Source organism: Pseudorasbora parva, chromosome 15 (genome assembly GCF_024679245.1).
Source record: "Pseudorasbora parva isolate DD20220531a chromosome 15, ASM2467924v1, whole genome shotgun sequence".
Classification (NCBI taxonomy): Eukaryota; Metazoa; Chordata; class Actinopteri; order Cypriniformes; family Gobionidae; genus Pseudorasbora; species Pseudorasbora parva.
The window spans coordinates 9,642,992-9,662,698 of NC_090186.1; the positions used below are offsets into that span (position 1 = coordinate 9,642,992).

A 19,707-nucleotide genomic window follows, 5' to 3' on the forward strand; every position below is an offset into this window, starting at 1 on the left:
CAAATTAATTAAACTGTAAAATATACAAAAACATAACTGTATATTAAAACTATAAAATACATAAAGTGCAATGATAAATACATTTCTGTAAAGTGTAACCATTGCTGAATACAAATTTATTAGTGAATTGCACTGGATTACAGGAGTGCCAATATACAACAAATACAAGTTGTATAAAACAATAATATAACAAAATATTTTATAGTATAAAATGTACCTCCATACTAAAACATTACATAACCGAAAAGAAAACTGAGCATTTAAATCTCAGTTGCAAAAGCTTTGAAATAATATATCTAACATATATATCTAAATATGTATAAATGTACATTTAGATAAAGTATTATTTACTTACACTTTCTAAATACTCTTATGAACAACTGTTAACCACTGACAAATTAACTGGTTTGTAAATAATTTAATACTTAATATAGAAATGATAAATTGATCATTAATAAAGTATGAAAATAAAATTATTAAACACATAGATGTGCATATAAATCAAGAATAAAGCATTTATAGTTATATTTATAAACTGCTAATTAATGTTGATTTATGCTTTATAAGCTATGAATGAACTATTTACTAATGTTTTAAACTGTGTTTATTATAAAGTGTTACAAGACATGGTTATCTTGATTTTACATGCTATTTAAATTGATTTTAAATGTACAGTTTTCTTCTTTTTTGTTTCGTGGTGATTTGGTAAAAGAGTGCAAGTTGAGGTAAGTTTATTTATTTATTTATTTTGTAGTGTGTATACTGATTAAATGTTTAAAATTGAAATTTAACCAACAATGGCATGTGTGCTGGTATTTTGGTAAAAGTGTTGAGGTAATTAGTATGTTGTTATAATTATAAAGTACTGAATTCAAGTTAATATTGGGGGTGACTAATATATATTTTTTGACATCAGTATGAGATTACAAATGATAATTTCAAATGATAGTGTTTGAATGCCAAATGCTATCTACTTGTGTTGACTGAAGGTAAAACACAGAAATGTTCTTATATTTATATGTAATGGTGTTTTTGTACAGATGCCCCGACCCAAGAAAAGGTCTACAATAGCGAAGAGGTTATATGCACTGCGATGTGCAACAGAGGCTGCACCGCTTCCTCTTAAAAGAAGTCAAGCAGAGGCTGCACCGCTTCCTCTTAAAATAAGTAAGGCCGAGGTATCGCCACTTCCTCGTAAAACAAAGGTAGACTTGCCAGTGATTTCTGTCAAGTGTCATTGTGCAAAAATCCAGCAGTTTCCACTCCGTCCTGCTATAAAACGGGTAGAGGCTGCACCGCTTCCTCTTAAAACAAGTGAAGCAGAGGTTCCGCCGTATCCTCTTAAAAAACTGGCAGACAATGAACGCCTGTGTTCATTGTCCGAACATTCAAGGTTTTCCAAGGTTTCAAAAAGTTCACTGTCTGTACCAAAAAGTTCACCATCAGTTTCAAAAAGTTCACAATCAGTTTCAAAAAGTTTACCATCAGTTTCTATACAATCTGTGGTCAAAACCTCTCAACTATCTGTCAAAAGTTCCAGAGAATCTGCAGAAAGGTTTGTGATCCCAACAAAATTGAACGAGAATATTTTGAACACTATAACTGTTCATTCTGACTTTCCCCAGAAATCAGTGCTGAAAGGCTCCTTTCATCAAGGTGATGCCCGCTTTGGAGATTTACGCAACAGACAGTGTGGTGCCATCAGTCTGACTGCAGTGTTGACAAGCAAGATGAAGAATGTGCTGTCCTGGACAACACAAGATCTTGATGGTGTCTTGGTGGCAGGAACAAACCTTTATGAATCTCTAAGGAACCAGGGTAACATAAATGACCAGGAAGTCATGGGTAGGCATTACATTGCAGTCCATGAATTACCAAGGAGACATGTACTGGGTAATACTAAATTTTCCATAGAGTATGCAGAGTCTCTTACTGGATTTGTTAATGTTAGTGAGTATGATGAAGCCTTAAGTGGTGTAGTCATGCCACTTGATGTAGCTCTTCAGCAAGCTCTACTGAGTGCTAATGCTTTCCTTTTAACTATTTGTGCTAACACATGTGCAGTTATTAAGGAGGGCTCATGGTATGCATTCGTTGATTCTCATGCTAACAAAACAGATACAAGTTGTGTTGCTTATCATAGCACCATAGAATCGTTGTACAACTATATTAATGAGATTGCACAGTCATTTGGGGAACATGAGCCACAATTTGAGATAACTGGACTGTTGGTTCATGCAGATGCTGAAGTTTCCCACTCACTGGAGGCAGGCTGCAGCAGTTTTCCATGTTCTTCCAGTAAACCACTTTACAGCAAAGTCTTAAAATGCACACCCAAAGTATGCAAATCGGTAACAACTGAGGTAAGGTCATTTGAATTTGAAGTAACTGAAGTTGCAAATACAAGCACTAACCTTCCAATGCTGCAGCCAGTGTGTAATGTGTTGCCAAGTAAAGGAAAAAGGGGAAGAAGAAAAAAGCTGGATGAACAGGTCTCTGGGAAACTGGTAAAAACTTGTCATGTTGAAAATGTTCTAGCAGATGACATAATTATTACTGATGTTTCCATTCCAGAAGTATTTTTTTCTCCTTTGACTCTTAAAGATCAGCAAGCTTTATGTGAAGTTGTGCTTCTGACAAATGATAACAGTGTCTGTGATGTGATAACACACTTTGGTCCCATTGCAGGTCCGTGTCAGACAAAGAGTATCAAAAAAGATGGTAACTGCTTTTTCAGATGTCTGGCATATGCAGTATGTCGAAGTGAGGACAAGCATTTGAAGATTCGCCGTGCAGTTGTCAAACACCTGAAAATGAATGCTTCGATATTTGAGAGGTATGTGAGAAGTGAGTATAATTCAGTAGAGGACTACTTGACACAATCTAGAATCTATTATTCTGGGTCATGGGTCACTGAAATTGACATATTTGCTGCTTCTAATCTGTTTAATACAACCATATTGACTTTTAATGATGGCAGATGGAATGCACACAAACCTACTGGAGAGGTATTTACACCCAATGTGATCTATTTGAAACATTGTAACCATAATCATTATGAAGTTGTGACTTGTGTTAAGCATAGAGATCAAGACATTTGTGCGGGAACTTGTGGAAATGGCGCTTCAAATGAGGTGAGAAAGATGTGTCTGCGGAAAAGGAAGGTAAGTGATGCTGCAGAACCTTCTACAACCAAGAGGGATCAAAAAAGATATAGCACCAACAGTGACTACAGACTGAAAAAAATACATTATTTTAAATCAAAATACTGCAATGACACTGATTATAGGCAGAAAAAACTCAAGAAGCTTTATGAAAAGTATCACAAAAATGGTGATGTTAAGCTCTCCAAGTGTGAACGTTCTGTGATTAAGTATTCAAGGAATATTCTGTTTCAGAAGCTTGTTTGCCAATATTCTCAAATGAAATATAAAAATAATGTCTCATTTCAGGCAAGAGTATGTGAGTATTCGAAGAAGAAATACCTTCAAAACCTGGTCTTTAAAGCAACAGTGCGTGAGTATTCGAAGAAGAAATATCTTCAAAACCTGGCTTTTAAAGCAAGAGTGCGTGAGTATTCCAAGAAGAAATATCTTCAAAACCTGGCTTTTAAAGCAAGAGTGTGTGAGTATTCCAAGAAGAAATATCTTCAAAACCTGGCTTTTAAAGCAAAAGTGTGTGAGTATTCCAAGAAGAAATATGTTCAAAACTTGATCTTTAAAGCAAGAGTGCATGAGTATTTGAAGACACAGTATCACAAAGATGTCAACTTTCGTTTTGGTAAAATACAAAAAGGCTGTGAAATGTATACAAAAAAGAGGGATAAACGCAAAGACATTGATGTTACTATTTCCTATTTTCATCAAGACGTGAGTAGAGGTCCAGAATTTGTATGCTGTGTTTGTCATCGTTTACTTTTCAGGAAGCAAGTTACTGAATGCAGAACAGAATGCTACGAAAAGAAAGGAGAACACATTGCTGCTTTAGGGAGAAGATGCATCACACTGAGGTATTTGCATGTTTGTGATGAAAAATGTAATGATGATTCTGGTTATTCTCCAGGGTGCAAATTATGGATTTGTCCAACATGTCACCGAAAAATTCTTCGCGGAAAATTGCCTGAAGAGAGTGTTGCCAACAATATGCACTTAGTAGACATTCCAAATCAACTGAAGTGTCTTAACTCCTTGGAACAACATCTCATTGCATGTAACATTCCTTTTTTGAAATTACTCTGCCTTCCCCGTGGAAAACAAAATGGCTGCCATGGACCTGTGGTGTGTGTTCCTGTAAATATTGCAGATGTGTCAAATATTCTTCCACGAAATGAATGTGATGACAAGATGATAAGGATCAAACTCAAGCGCAAGATAACCTACAAAGGTCATTATGAGTACAAGTATGTACACACTGATCGTGTTAGAAATGCTCTGACATGTTTGATCAGGTGCAATAAATGGTACAGAGATGTAGAGATTAATGAACAGTGGATCAACTCTTTGAATGAAATGGAGAATGTTGCTGATGAAATTGAGGAACAAGATATAGTTGAAAAGAGTGAAGAGGAAAATGGCCCTGAAGAACCACAAGAGGAAGACTTGACTTACATTAAGGAGCAAAGTGGTCTTTTGTCAGACACCTGTTTACAACCTGTGGATCTTGGTTCAGAAATAATTGATCAGCATTTTCAAGATGTATTAAATGTGGCACCAGCGGAAGGTAACAGTCCTGTTAAATTACTATCTGATAAAACCAATGAAGCAAAATGTTTCCCGGTTCTGTTTCCAACTGGTGGTCCAACATTCCATGATGAGAGGGAGGAAAAAATCACACTGTCACGATACCTAAATGCACGAATTCTCAATGCAGATGGACGTTTTGCAAGGAGCACAGACTTCATTTTCTATGCACAATATATATCGGAGCTGGATCAAATTGTGTCTAACGTATCCATTGCTTTGCGAAAAGGATCAGACAAGAGGTTTTTAAAAAAAGTAACATCAGATATGCTCACAAACCCAGAGTCTTTAGCTAAAATATTGAATTATGATGAAGGATACAAGTTTTTGAGACCAGTCCGTGGAACACCCCCCTATTGGCAAACCACTCAAAAAGACCTTTTTGCACTCATTAGACAACTAGGTATTCCAACTTTCTTTGCATCCTTTAGTTCTGCAGATCTCAGGTGGCCTGAAATGATCAACACCATTCTAAAGCAAGAAGGTAAACATTTAAATGTTGATGAACTTGACTGGTCTGAAAAATGTGGATTGATTAGACGAAACCCAGTGACTGCTGCAAGGATGTTTGATTATAGATGGCATTGTTTTTTAAAAGATGTCATTATGTCACCCGCTCAACCTATTGGAAACATCAAAGACTACTTTTATCGTGTAGAGTTTCAACAGCGTGGATCTCCTCATGTTCATTGTCTGTTTTGGGTTGAAAATGCTCCGAAGTTAAATGACGACAATGAAGGCAATGATGCTTTGGTTGCTGCTTTCATAGATCATTACATCACATGTGAGACCCCAAGAGAGGATGACCCTGAACTGTATGAGACTGTTAACAGTGTTCAAAAGCACAGCAGCAGACATTCTAAGACATGTCGGAAGAAAAAAACAGTTTGTAGATTTAATTTTCCACGACCACCATCTAGCTGCACATTTGTAACGAGAATTATTCGAGATGATTTGAAAGGCAATGATGGAAATGAGACTGCAAGTGCAATTTTAAAGAAAATCAAAACTGCATTAATAGATTCTGAAGTCAATTTTGATTCAACAGATGCATTTTTTCAATCTATTGGAATTAATCAGGCTGTGTTTGAAAAAGCGTACAAGAGATGTTCCAAAAAGAAAAGTATCGTCTTGAAACGAAATCCAAAAGATGTTTGGGTAAACCAATATAACAAACATCTATTGCGTGCATGGCAAGGCAACATGGATATCCAGTATGTCACAGATGCTTACTCAGTAGTGGTTTATATTATTAGTTACATCACAAAATCGGAACAAGAAATGGGATTTTTGTTGCAACATGCACAAAATGAAGCTATGAATGGAAATCTTGAAGCAAGATCAGCATTAAAAATGTTGGGAAGTGTATATCTCCACAACAGAGAAATTTCTGCACAAGAGGCAGTGTACCGACTAACGGGTATGCACTTGAAAGAATGCTCTCGCAAAGTCCAGTTTATTCCAATTGGAACGGATCCTGTGAAGATGAGTTTGCCTTTGCGTGTACTCCAAAACAAAGATGACCATTCTGGTGAAGAAAGTTGTTTTTGGATGAATAGTCTGGTTGACCGGTACAAGCATAGACCAAAAACAGAACATTTTGAGATGTTATGTCTTGCCAGCTTTTGTTCAGAATACAGGATATTGTCAAAATCTGAGATGTCTACACAAAACAAAGAAAGGGTGATCAAGCTTACCAACAATTGTGGTTATATGATACAAAGAACTCGAACTGAACCTGCAGTAGTAAGGTATCCAAGATTTTCTCCAACAAAAGATCCAGAGAAGTACCATCACTCATTGTTACAACTCTTTTTACCACATTACAAAGACTGTCAACTGAAGCCTGGTCATTTTAACACTTATGAGGATTTCTACAACAACGGTGCTGTAAAATGTGGAAGTAATGTGACTGAAGTAAAATGTATTGTTGATGATAATCGGGCACTGTTTGAAAAGGAAAGTGATGAAATAGACAGAGCTCAACAGCTCTTGGAGCAAGGTGTTGATTTGGAAGATGCTTGGGCTGCATTGTGTCCTGAAACTGAAAAGGAACGCCATGAATGTATAGAACTAAGGAAGAATATGCTTTCTGATGAAGATGTTTCTGACACACTTATTCCAGATCTTGTAGCAAACCCTCTAACTGCATTCACAATTGAGACTAGTAATGCTACAATGTCTAGAGATAAAGCACTGTGTTTACTAAGATCATTAAATACTAAACAATCTGCCATATTTTACAAAGTTCGCAAATGGTGTCTACAAAAACTGTTTGGAGAAAATCCTGAACCATTTAACTTGTTTATCACTGGTGGAGCAGGCACAGGAAAAAGTCATTTAATAAAAGCAATATACTATGAATCTTCTAGGCTCTTATCTCAGATGACTGAAAATCCTGATGATAGGAGTGTCATTTTATGTGCATCAACTGGAGTAGCTGCATACAACATTGGTGCTGCAACTATCCACAACACTTTTTCAATTGGGGCTAATGTCAAATTGCCATATCAAGCCCTGAGTGATGACAAAATCAATTCTCTGCGTTCCAAAATGGGATGTTTGCAGATTTTGATTATTGATGAAATATCCATGGTTGACCATCACCTTTTGTCATATGTTCATGGGCGATTGAGACAAATCAAACAAACTGGTGACTACTCGCCCTTTGGAAAAGTCAGTCTCATAGCTGTAGGAGATTTTTATCAGCTGCCGCCTGTCAGAGGAACTCCGCTCTATGCTGATACAAAAGGAGTGAACCTTTGGGACAATAACTTTGAAATTGCTGAATTAACTGAAGTTGTCAGGCAACAAGACATATCTTTTGCTGAAACCTTAAATCGTCTGAGAGTTCGTAAAAAAAAGGAACCTCTATGCTCAAGTGACTTGAACATGTTGAAACAACGTGAAACAGGAGAAGAATGTGGTGATGTCCATATATTTGCTACAAATGAAGAGGTTGATAAATATAATATTAAGAGATTACATGAGGTTTGTCCTCAGGCAATAAGTATTCAAGCTCAAGATTTTGTGAGAAATCCAAAAACTGGAAGGATTGAAGCAAAAGTTGGATTTCATACAAGTGTTTTCAACTCCTGTTTGGCTAAATGTGTTTCATTGGGTGTTGGAGCAAGAATAATGCTAAAGAAAAATGTTGATGTTTCTGATGGACTTGTCAATGGAGCCTTTGGTACAGTTGTCCACATAACCAGCAGTCAAAAACAGCATGAAGATGATGTTGACAATGATTTTCCATCAGCTATTCATGTGGAATTTGATGATCTAAATGTTGGTAAAATTCAGAGATCAAAACAACGACATCGATTTTCCCAAAATTCTACAGTGATTGAAGTGCAAGAAGATCAAATCACAAATGATGGTGGTTTAAGACGTCAATTTCCACTTCGATTGGCATGGGCATGCACTGTTCACAAAGTGCAAGGACTTACAGTAGATAAAGCGGTTATATCACTTGACAAGATTTTTACTTCAGGACAAGCATATGTTGCCTTGAGTCGTGTGAGAACTGTCAATGGATTAATCATTGAAAATTTCAAGGAGTCTGTCATATACTGTAATGATAAAATTGACTTGGCAATGAAAAATATGCCAATATTTCCTTTAGAAAATTGCACTTTCACAAAGACACCTGGTTTATTTAAAATTGCTCTTCATAATGTACAAAGTCTTCAAACTCATGTTCAAGATATTCAAGCTCATGGACAACTTATGAATGCAGATTGTATTTGTCTAACTGAAACATGGCTAAACTTTGGAGACCAAGTACAGATACCAGGATTTATTTTCAAGCATAATCCAAGAGCTAAGTCCTATGACAACAGCACTCCACTTTTCGCAAATTTAAAACAACAGCGAGGAGGTGGAGTTGCAATTTACTGTTGTGAAAACATGCTTTTTAAAGTCATCATTCCAGAACCTTGCAATTTGGAATGTCTGTACTTCTCAGTTCCACATATCAGTTTGAATTGTGCTCTGCTGTACAGACCTAATTCATATCAAATTGGCATGTTTCGACAAAATATGTTGCATGTCATTGCTGAGCTGGAAAAACAACAAGGAAAGAAAGTAATTATGGGAGACTTCAATGAGGACATCATAACATCATCATCAATTGGGTCATTAATGGAAGTCCATGGATACAGTCAACATGTGCAATATCCTACAACTGAAAAGGGTACGTTAATAGACCATGTCTACATTAAAGATGCAGAACATATTACAATTGAAATAGTCTCAACTTATTACAGTTACCATGAAGCAGTACTAGTTTCAGTAAGGTAATATATTGACATTTCTGAGACATATTGAAGACCATGTAACTGCATTTTCTTTTGTGCCCCTACCATGCTACAATTACCCCGAGATTGAGATCCTCAAATTCCTGTACAAGTTTATGAATAGAAACGGTATGTTATTAAACCATTTATATCAGATGCATATTTAACAAATATTAAACAGTTTGTTTAATTTGAGTTAATCTACTAGCATGTTATCAAGAAAAGTCTGCTCAAATAAGATAATTTATCATATTTATTCAACATGTTGTACTGTGAAATTTGTATCACTATTCTGTCTGTTCTGTTTTTGTCCATACCATGTGACACCCATCTTGAGAGTCCAATGTCTACACAGTCCTGTCCATTCCATACCAAGCTCTATCCAAAGATCATCATGCACAAATCTACATCTCCCATAATTCCTCTTCTTTCTGGAGCTCCAAAGCTGCATCCAGCCAAGGTATTTATAGTGTTTAGTTTATTAATTTATTTTATCTTCAATTTGTGTATATCTTTCAGATAAAAACAGGAAACATGTTTTTTTTTAAAATGAAGAATCTAATTTCTGTCATAGCCTAAACCATCCAAACAACACTGAATGCTTCCAAACTGCATGGGAAGCATCCCCAAAGACTGCCTGCATTCTTCCTGTTACCTCTTAAAATTGCAACAAAGTTAATAGGACTGCACAAAAATCTCTAACAAACATATAGAATAGAAAAGCCCACATAAATGGTAAGTAGACATGCTTGTACTTGTTACTTTTAAGAGATTAAAACTTTAACAAAAGATATTTAAGGCACAGCTTCATCAACTGACATTATAATTTCAGATATATAAACTGCTATTCATATGTCCAATGCTGACAAAAAGGTAAGCTAACAGACGTCTACATTTAGTAGCAACATATTTTGTATAAACCCTCTGAAGCAGTTAATGTTCAATGAATGTAATTTCCAGATTACTGAAAACACTGAAATCATTACTTCCTCCACATACCCATCAAAATAAACTCTGCTCCATGAACTCCTATGAAGAACTGCACAACTGATAAAAAGGTAAATCTAAGAGTGTCAATTTCAGTTTGGCCAACACTTATGATTTCCTTCAAGCGCTGGTTAATCTGCTTACAGTACACTTTCCGATTTGTGCAACAATTTAATAATTATTGATATTCTAAAGTCCAAAAACCGCTAAACTGTTAATTTTAAAGTAGTTCATGTTCAATGAATGTAATCTTTACAGATTCCAGAAGTCCAACTTCCTCCACATACCCATCAAAAGATGCTATGCTCCATGAACTCCTATGAAAAACTGCACGACTGATTAAAAAAAAGGTAAATTTAATGGTGTCAATTTCAGTTTGGTCAACACTTATATCCTTTCCTTCAAGCACTGGTCAATCTACTAACAGTAAACGTTCACATTTGTGTAACAACTCAATAATTATTGATATTCTAAAGTCCAAAAACAGCTAAACTGTTCATTTTAAAGTAGTTCATGTTCAATGAATGTAATCTTTACAGATTCCAGAAGTCCAACTTCCTCCACATACCCATCAAAAGATACTATGCTCCATGATCTCCTATAAAGAACTGCAAAACTGATAAAAAGGTAAACTTAATCGTCAATTTTAGTTTTGCCAACACTTATATCCTTTCATTTAAGCACTGGTCAATATACTAACAGTGCAGTTTCAGATTTGTGCAACAAATCAATAACTGTTGATATATTTTAAAATCTAAAAACATCAAAACATTTTATTTTAAAGTAATAAATGTTCAGTGAATGTAATCTTTACAGATTCCTGAAAAGTCTAACTTCCATCACATACCCATGAAAAGATACTCTACTCCATGAACTCCTATAAATAACTGCACAACTGATAAAAAGGTAAAATTAAATGGTGTCATTTTCAGCTTTGCCAACACTTATATGCTTTCCTTCAAGCACTGGTTAATCTGCTAACAGTACACTTTCCGATTTGTGCAGCAACTCAATAATTGTTGATATTATAAAGTCCAAAAACAGCTAAACTGTTGTTTTTAAAGTAGTTCATGTTCAATGAATGTAATCTTTACAGATTTCTGAAAAGTCCAACTTCCTCCACATACCTATCAAAAGATACTCTGCTCCATGATCTCCTATAAAGAACTGCAAAACTGATAAAAAGGTAAACTTAATCGTCCATTTCAGTTTTGCCAACACTTATATCCTTTCATTTAAGCACTGGTCAATATACTAACAGTGCAGTTTCAGATTTGTGCAACAAATCAATAACTGTTGATATATTTTAAAATCTAAAAACATCAAAACATTTTATTTTAAAGTAATAAATGTTCAGTGAATGTAATCTTTACAGATTCCTGAAAAGTCTAACTTCCATCACATACCCATGAAAAGATACTCTACTCCATGAACTCCTATAAATAACTGCACAACTGATAAAAAGGTAAAATTAAATGGTGTCATTTTCAGCTTTGCCAACACTTATATGCTTTCCTTCAAGCACTGGTTAATCTGCTAACAGTACACTTTCCGATTTGTGCAGCAACTCAATAATTGTTGATATTATAAAGTCCAAAAACAGCTAAACTGTTGTTTTTAAAGTAGTTCATGTTCAATGAATGTAATCTTTACAGATTTCTGAAAAGTCCAACTTCCTCCACATACCTATCAAAAGATACTCTGCTCCATGATCTCCTATAAAGAACTGCAAAACTGATAAAAAGGTAAACTTAATCGTCCATTTCAGTTTTGCCAACACTTATATCCTTTCATTTAAGCACTGGTCAATATACTCAGCGCAGTTTCAGATTTGTGCAACAACTCAATAACTGTTGATATATTTTAAAATCTAAAAAAACTAAAAATTTTATTTTAAAGTAATACATGTTCAGTGAATGTAATCTTTACAGATTCCTGAAAAGTCTAACTTTCATCACATACCCATGAAAATATACTCTACTCCATGAACTCCTATAAAGAACTGCACAACTGATAAAAAGGTAAATTTAATGGAGTCAATTTTAATGTTGGTCAACACTTATATCCTTTCCTTCAAGCACTGGTCAATCTACTAACAGTAAACGTTCATATTTGTGTAACAACTCAATAATTATTGATATTCTGAAGTCCAAAAACAGCTAAACTGTTAATTTTAAAGTAGTTCATGTTCAATGAATGTAATCTTTACAGATTCCAGAAGTCCAACTTCCTCCACATACCCATCAAAAGATACTATGCTCCATGGTCTCCTATAAAGAACTGCAAAACTGATAAAAAGGTAAAATTAAGGGTGTCAATTTCAGTTTGGCCAACACTTTATATGCTTTCCTTCAAACACTGGTCAATATACTCAGTGCAGTTTCAGATTTGTGCAACAACTCAATAACTGTTGATATATTTTAAAATCTAATTTTTTTTATTTTAAAGTAATACATGTTCAGTGAATGTAATCTTTACAGATTCCTGAAAAGTCTAACTTTCATCACATACCCATGAAAATATACTCTACTCCATGAACTCCTATAAAGAACTGCACAACTGATAAAAAGGTAAATTTAATGGAGTCAATTTTAATGTTGGTCAACACTTATATCCTTTCCTTCAAGCACTGGTCAATCTACTAACAGTAAACGTTCATATTTGTGTAACAACTCAATAATTATTGATATTCTGAAGTCCAAAAACAGCTAAACTGTTCATTTTAAAGTAGTTCATGTTCAATGAATCTAATCTTTACAGATTCTAGAAGTCCAACTTCCTCCACATACCCATCAAAAGATACTATGCTCCATGGTCTCCTATAAAGAACTGCAAAACTGATAAAAAGGTAAAATTAAGGGTGTCAATTTCAGTTTGGCCAACACTTTATATGCTTTCCTTCAAGCACTGGTTAATCTGCTAACAGTACACTTTCAGATTTGTGCAACAAATCAATAACTGTTGATACATTTTAAAATCCAAAAACATCTAATTTTTTTTATTTTAAAGGAATTCATTTTCAGTGAATGTAATCTTTACAGATTCCTGAAAAGTCTAACTTCCATCACATACCCATGAAAAGATACTCTACTCCATGAACTCCTATAAAGAAATGCACAACTGATAAAAAGGTAAATTTAATGGAGTCAATTTTAATGTTGGCCAACACTTATATCTTTTCCTTCAAGCACTGGTCAATCTACTAACAGTATACTTTCCGATTTGTGCAACAACTCAATTACTGTTGATATTCTAAAGTCCAAAAAACAGCTAAACTGTTCATTTTAAAGTAGTTCATGTTCAATGAATGTAATCTTTTACAGACTCCTGAAAAGTCCAACTTCCTTCACATATCCATCAAAAGATACTCTGCTCCATGAACTCCTATAAAGAACTGCAAAACTGACAAAAAGGCAAGTTTGCATATAAGTGCAAACACTTATATCCTTTCATTCAAGTACTGGGCAATTTACTAACAGTGCACTTTCAGATTTGTGCAACAACTCAATATATAATAGTATATAAATGTAAAGTATAATATAAAAGTTCAATGAATTTTATCTTTACAGATTCCCTAAAAGTCTAACTTTCTCCACATACCTATCAAAAGATAATCTGCTCTACAAACTCTTGTAAAGATCACAACTCATAAAAAGGTAAATTTCATTGATTCTCTTTCAAGTGTGACAGAGCAATACGGATTTCAGACACAAAGACTTGACTACACCCTATGAATGTCACCTAGGGAAATATAACTGATACCTAAAAGATAATTAGGTCACAGGTTCGACTCTTAATAAGGTAGGCAGAAACATGGGTATCTTAAAAAAGTACAAAACTTTATTAATACAAAGTAAAAAAGGTCAATCACATTAAAATGGTATCAATGATACAAGCAACATCTGAAGGCTTTTTAGAAGTGCACAGCTGACAGTTTCCAATCAAAAAAGATGCAAAAACTGAGCTGAGGTTCACCACAGGAGAAGTGTACACACACACACACACACACACACACACACACACACACACACACACACTTCACCTGTGAGACCCCAGCTCCTGAAAGGAAGTCAAAACATAAAAACAAACTTCAAAACAGTTCAATTAAACCACAATTTGGTGTCACAAAACAGCTAATAATAATAATAATATAAAAACAAGACATACAAAAGAATATTCAAACAATACAAATAGACACATTAATTCAATTCGAACAACAGGGGAGACAGTCTTGCACGGCACAAACACGTAGACACATACAAGAGAGAGATTCCTGAGCCAAATACAAACAAAGAAACAAAACCATTACTAAAACACATGCATCACCCGCTATAATTTCCAGCTTATAACAATATGCACCAGGACACTTACCAGAAAAGAACAATGTGCTCTATTATCTCTTCACAGAGACAGGTGCACAGCATTCATATAAACTGCAATTTAACTAGGATACAGGGAACTGCACATTCAAAACATTAGCCAATTCCCAAGAGAAGCTAAACAATCTGCTTTCCACAGAACAGTTAACATACATACCTGAGGTGATCGGTATTAAAATCCACTAATGAAGCAAGCCGAAGGAAACAAAGATGAAACAACAGGCTAGAATGCAACAAGGCAACATTAATACCACCACACAGCAACCAAAACTTAAGCAATACTTAAGCAAAACTGCTACCTGTCATGGGCACATACCTTCAGCTACTGTCAACAACAGAAAGGGGAGGAGCCAGACATAAAACATCATAGCCTATAGCCAACCAGCTCTTAAGTAGGAGGCACTCCTCCCTGATAGGTGCTCACAGCTGTCAATGACCACCACTTCTCATTTATTTGGTTACACAAGCACTGGTTAATCTTCTAACAGTACACTTCCCGATTTTAATATTCTGAAGTCCCCAAACTCCTATATAAATGTCCACTCAAGGTAAAAAAAATAAAAAAATAAAAAAAAGGTAAGCTAACAGATATTTTCTACATCAATTGCAAAACATTTTTTATTGCTGTGTAAACCCTTCACTTTAAAGGTCCTGGTTAATGTAATTTTTGCAGATTTCTGAAATGCACTGAAGACATAACTTTCTCCACATACCCATCAAAAGATATTCTGCTCCATGAACTCCTATAAAGAAGTGTACAACTGATAAAAGGGTAAATGTAAGTCAATTTTAGTTTTGACTTACACTGATAAACTTACTAATACATTTTCAGGTTTGTGCAACAAATCCATAACTACTGCTGCTATTATAAGGTCCACAAACCCCTATACGAATGTCCACTACTGACAAATAGGTAAGCTTACAGGCAATGTCTTTGTTTGTAGAAAACATTTTTGTGATGTAAATCCTTCACATGTGAAGCAATTTATATTCAATAAATGTAATATTTTCAGATTTCTGAAGTGCACTGAAATGATGACTCCTATACAAATCACACGATTCTCTGATACATGAACTCCTCTAAAGTTTACAACTAATTAAAAAAGGTATTGTACAATGAACATATTCAAAGTTATTACTGAAAACATTCTATACTTTTATGATTTTTGTTAACTTTATTTATTGCTTTTCCCCTTCTACTAACAGACAACAGCCTTGTCAAATGTCAATGAATAAAATATCCTGAAAGAACTGTAAATGAATGCAGGCAGTCAATAGTCAATGAAATAATTTTACTAGTGAATTTAAAATCTCCACAACAACAATGTTGAATGGATGGCTTGTATTATATTTGGCCTTTTTAAAGTGACTTTATTATGTGCCAGCCAAAGGAGGATGGCCTGCCCCTGCTGAGTCTGGTTCCTCCCAAGGTTTCTTCCTTTACCACTCTGCTGATTGTGGTCCACTGCTCCATGATGTTTCATCACTATGCCCATAATGTCCACCCTTCTATCTAAGGGAGTTTTTCCTTGCCACTGTTGCCTTTTGGCTTGCTTAGTGGGGTATTAAGGCACAATATTTTTAAATAAAATTGAATAAAGATATATGTAAATGTATGTAAAGAATGTAATAAAAAATTATTCAAATGCACTTTGTCTCTGTAGTCATTCTTCAATTTAGTATACATCAATTTCCTTTTTTATATTGAATAGATAGACACTGTTTAGTATGTTAATTGTTTCGTACACAATAACTTTGTGTCTTTTAGAAAAGGTAGTGGACCTTAGTGGATGGAGCATTTGATTAATTTTCATTTAATTTGTAGTAGAATATTATCTTTTATTTTGAAATGGTACAATTTAAGTGATTATTAAAGGAAACAGCAAAAACATTGACCTAATTGTTCTTGATAGTTTCTTGTATGGAACTAAAAGTGTACTTTACTATATATACTTTGCAATAAACATATAATTGATTTTTTTCAAAATATAAGTTTACTTGGACCACCACCAACATCTAATCACAACCTTTTGATTTCTAGCATATTACTTTACACTCAATGGCAAAAATTCATATGAAGGTCAGAATTAAAACACAATGGCAAAAAAGTATACAGTTATGAATATGAAGAAAATCAACCAATGTATGACACAGCTTGTATTGCAACCAGAATAATTGAAATTTAACCCTCTGGTTTCAGAGACAGTGCTTAGCTTAGATGCACACCCATAATGTTTTTTTTTCTTCTCTTTCTTCCCCTTGGGTTCATTTATAAAGCTATTTAATTGTCCTAATTGTACTAAGGTTTAATCTAAGCCGTGTCTGTGAACCCAGGCCAAAGTCTACTACAACCATCCTATTTGTCACAACCTACTGAGTAGACTTCAGTTGACAATGATGATGAATGTGATCAGCATGGTGAGAGGAATCAGGTGTACCTAATGTTTATTTTTCTAGAACAAATAATTTAAAAGTTATATCCTTTAGAAACGTGAACTTCTTAAATGGTTGTGGTGCTATAGAGTTGGCCCTGGAGACACCTAATCTGGTCCATTTACTATGGTTGAACATGTCTACAAATTTCATAATTTTCTCATGTTCCATCTATAGCAAAACCATGCAACAGCAATGCAGAGTCAGAAGAAAAGAAACAGAACACATTGAAATGATAACATTACACACAATTTCATAAAGTTGCCCAACACATGACTCAAACCCACAATCTCTGGGTATGGTGCCTGCAGTTTATCTTGTTGCACCACTGGGGAGACTAAGTGAAAGTTCCATAAAGTAAGAATAAACTCAAAAGTAAGATTTTTTTAATAAATGCCCTGCATGTTATTTAAGGGGCTATAACTCAATGCAGAGCAAGAAGAGCAAAAATAGCAGAAACAGAATGTACACAAGGAACACATAGGTTCAAAATACAGGTAGGATTAACTAAAAATAAACAGAAGTTCAAATGAACATAAAGTTGCCCCACACTGGACTTGAACCCCCTATCTCTGGCTCAGGAGCCTGTCTCTTGTCTCGTTGTGCCACTGACTCAATGTCTGGAACGGAAGCACATTTTGCAAATAACCATTTGGCATGCTAAGCTAACTAGCATAAAAACAAACACAGGCAGGGTCAAATTCAGTGAGAAAGTTCTCAGGAATGGTAGTAAATATATCCATTCAGTCATTTCTGTGCGGCTCACTCCAAAGATCATCTGAGCCAATTTTGGACAAAATTGGACAATTTGAAGAGTAGCTAAAAACTGAATACTGTACTTTTCAAAATGGCTGCCACTGTAATGGGTGGAGTTTTGATGTAAGATGATGAATGAGATCAGCATGATGTGAGAAATCGGGTGTACTAAGTTTTGTACATCAAATGGTTCAAAAGTTATAACAGTTTCAACGTTGAATTTCTGGACTGGTAGTGGTGTGTCACACTGAGTTTCAAACCCACAACATGATGCATTCAGAATATGTGGCCTAACACATTGAGCTAATTGCTCATGCCCTTTCAATAGTCTGCTGAGCAGATGTTTAAAAAAAAGTTAACCAGATTAGAATGCTAAGCTAAATAGCATAAGATTCGGATCTCATGACTTGTAGATGCTGCAGTTTCAAAATGTTGCATGGACCCTCAGATCATGGGTCAGATGAAGCGTACCAATTTTTGTTTTGATTGATTTAAATTTGGCTTAGATACAGCCTCAAAACCAATTTTGGGTTGACCTCATTAAGTTTGCGACATCATAACTTTTGAACAAAGATAAATAACTAAAAATCTGTTCAGTCATATCTGTTCAACTTGGTCCAATCATCATCTCTGCCAAGTTTTGTGAGAATTTGACAATTTTTGAAGGAGGAGTAGCAAGTAAACTGAATATTGTACCTTTCAAAATGGCTGTTACTGTAATGGGGGGAGTCTTAATGTAAGAAGTTTAATTTGTTTAACATGAGTGGAATCAGCTGTACTAAGTGTCATTTTTCTAACTCAAAGGGTTCAAAAGTTATAACAGTATCAATGTTAAATTTTTGAACTGTTGGTGGTGCTATGGAGTTGGTCCAAGAGACTACAAATTTTGTCCCTTGTGCAAGCAACTGCAGTGCAGAACCAGAAGAAAAGAAACAGAACACATTGAAATGAAATTACAACATTACATACAATTTTATAAAGTTGCCCAACATGGGACTTGAACCCACAATCTCTGGGTCTGGTGCCTAAAGTTTATCTTGTTGCGCCACTGGGCAGACAGGTGCTCCACTTAGAATGGAAGATTTTTTTAAAAAAAATAATGCACTGCATGTAATATTTAAAAAGTTCAGTTTAGCGCAATCTCAGAATGACTTAATGTCTGGAACACAAGCAAATTTTGCAATAATCCAATTGGCATGCTAAGCTAACTAGCATAAAGACACAAACAAGATCAACTTCTGAGAGCAGAGCAACTTTTTAAAGATGCTGTTCCCCTCGGGACTCGAACCCACAACCTCTGGGCGTGGAGTCCATCGCTCATCTCGTTGCGCCACCGGCCAGGCTTGTGTTCAAACACCTGCTGAAGTTCCATAGTCCTAATGAGAGTCAACTCAAAATGAAGATTTTTTTTCAAATAAATGCACAGCTTTTAATATTTAAAAAGTTATGTTTAGATCAATCTCAGAATGACTCAACACCTGGAACAGAAGAACATTTAGCAAATAACCAATTGGCATGCAAAGCTAACTAGCATAAAAACATAAACACAGGCAAGGTCAACTTCAGAGATGGATTTCTCAGGAACTGTAGAGAATATCAACAATCTGTTCAGTCATTTTTGTGTGGCTCAGTCCAAAGATCATCTGAGCCAATTTTGGACAGAATTGGACAGATTTTGAAGGAGGAGTAGCGAAAAAACTGTTTTCCATTAGTTTTAATATGGTGGACAGTCACATGTTTGGAAAATGACAAATGAGACATTGGCGGAATCTGCATAAACCAGGGAACAAAATGACATAAATTGCATCAAATTTGGACAAAGGTTTCAAAAGTTATAAATGTTTTAGCAAAAAATGTTATATCTCTGGAACACTAGGTGGCGCTATTCTGAAACTTCTCAGGTACGTTTGGGACATGCTATCGGTCAAGCATACGAGATTTTGTGCAGATATGTCCAATATTTCAAAAGATATAGCAGTTTATGACAAAATTCAAAATGGCAGTCACGTGGTTCATCCAATCCTGACATATCCGGTATCGCCAGATTCGGCATGACACGGGGAATCCAAAGACACCAGGATTATGATTTTCTGACAAAGCGTTCAGAAGTTATGG

At 35.1% G+C, this 19,707-nt stretch overlaps 1 protein-coding gene across 14 annotated transcripts in view; it reads left to right on the forward strand.

The window, feature by feature from the left end:
- The first annotated feature begins 741 nt into the window (after positions 1-741).
- The window catches only part of LOC137041098 (uncharacterized), a 50,493-nt gene continuing 31,527 nt past the window's right edge, over positions 742-19,707 (forward strand). For 4 of the 14 annotated variants that reach the window (XR_010898027.1, XR_010898029.1, XR_010898025.1 and 1 more), the window contains exons 1-16: positions 767-8,934; positions 9,393-9,497; positions 9,612-9,772; positions 9,870-9,910; positions 9,998-10,095; positions 10,283-10,374; positions 10,564-10,651; positions 10,841-10,930; positions 11,121-11,210; positions 11,400-11,489; positions 11,680-11,769; positions 11,956-12,045; positions 12,236-12,323; positions 12,505-12,594; positions 12,785-12,872; positions 13,066-13,155. Coding sequence is in view for 1 of the 14 variants with exons in the window: in XM_067417046.1 (XP_067273147.1) it covers positions 1,041-2,836; positions 3,081-3,138 (1,854 nt within the window). In the remaining 13 variants the exon portion in view is untranslated. Of the gene's footprint in view, positions 8,935-9,392; positions 9,498-9,611; positions 9,773-9,869; positions 9,911-9,997; positions 10,096-10,282; positions 10,375-10,563; positions 10,652-10,840; positions 10,931-11,120; positions 11,211-11,399; positions 11,490-11,679; positions 11,770-11,937; positions 12,046-12,235; positions 12,324-12,504; positions 12,595-12,784; positions 12,873-13,033; positions 13,156-13,347; positions 13,438-13,593; positions 13,681-15,235; positions 15,317-15,416; positions 15,510-15,609; positions 16,054-19,707 lie in introns of those variants that run through there. The other 10 variants (XR_010898034.1, XR_010898033.1, XR_010898044.1 and 7 more) reach the window with 10 other exon arrangements.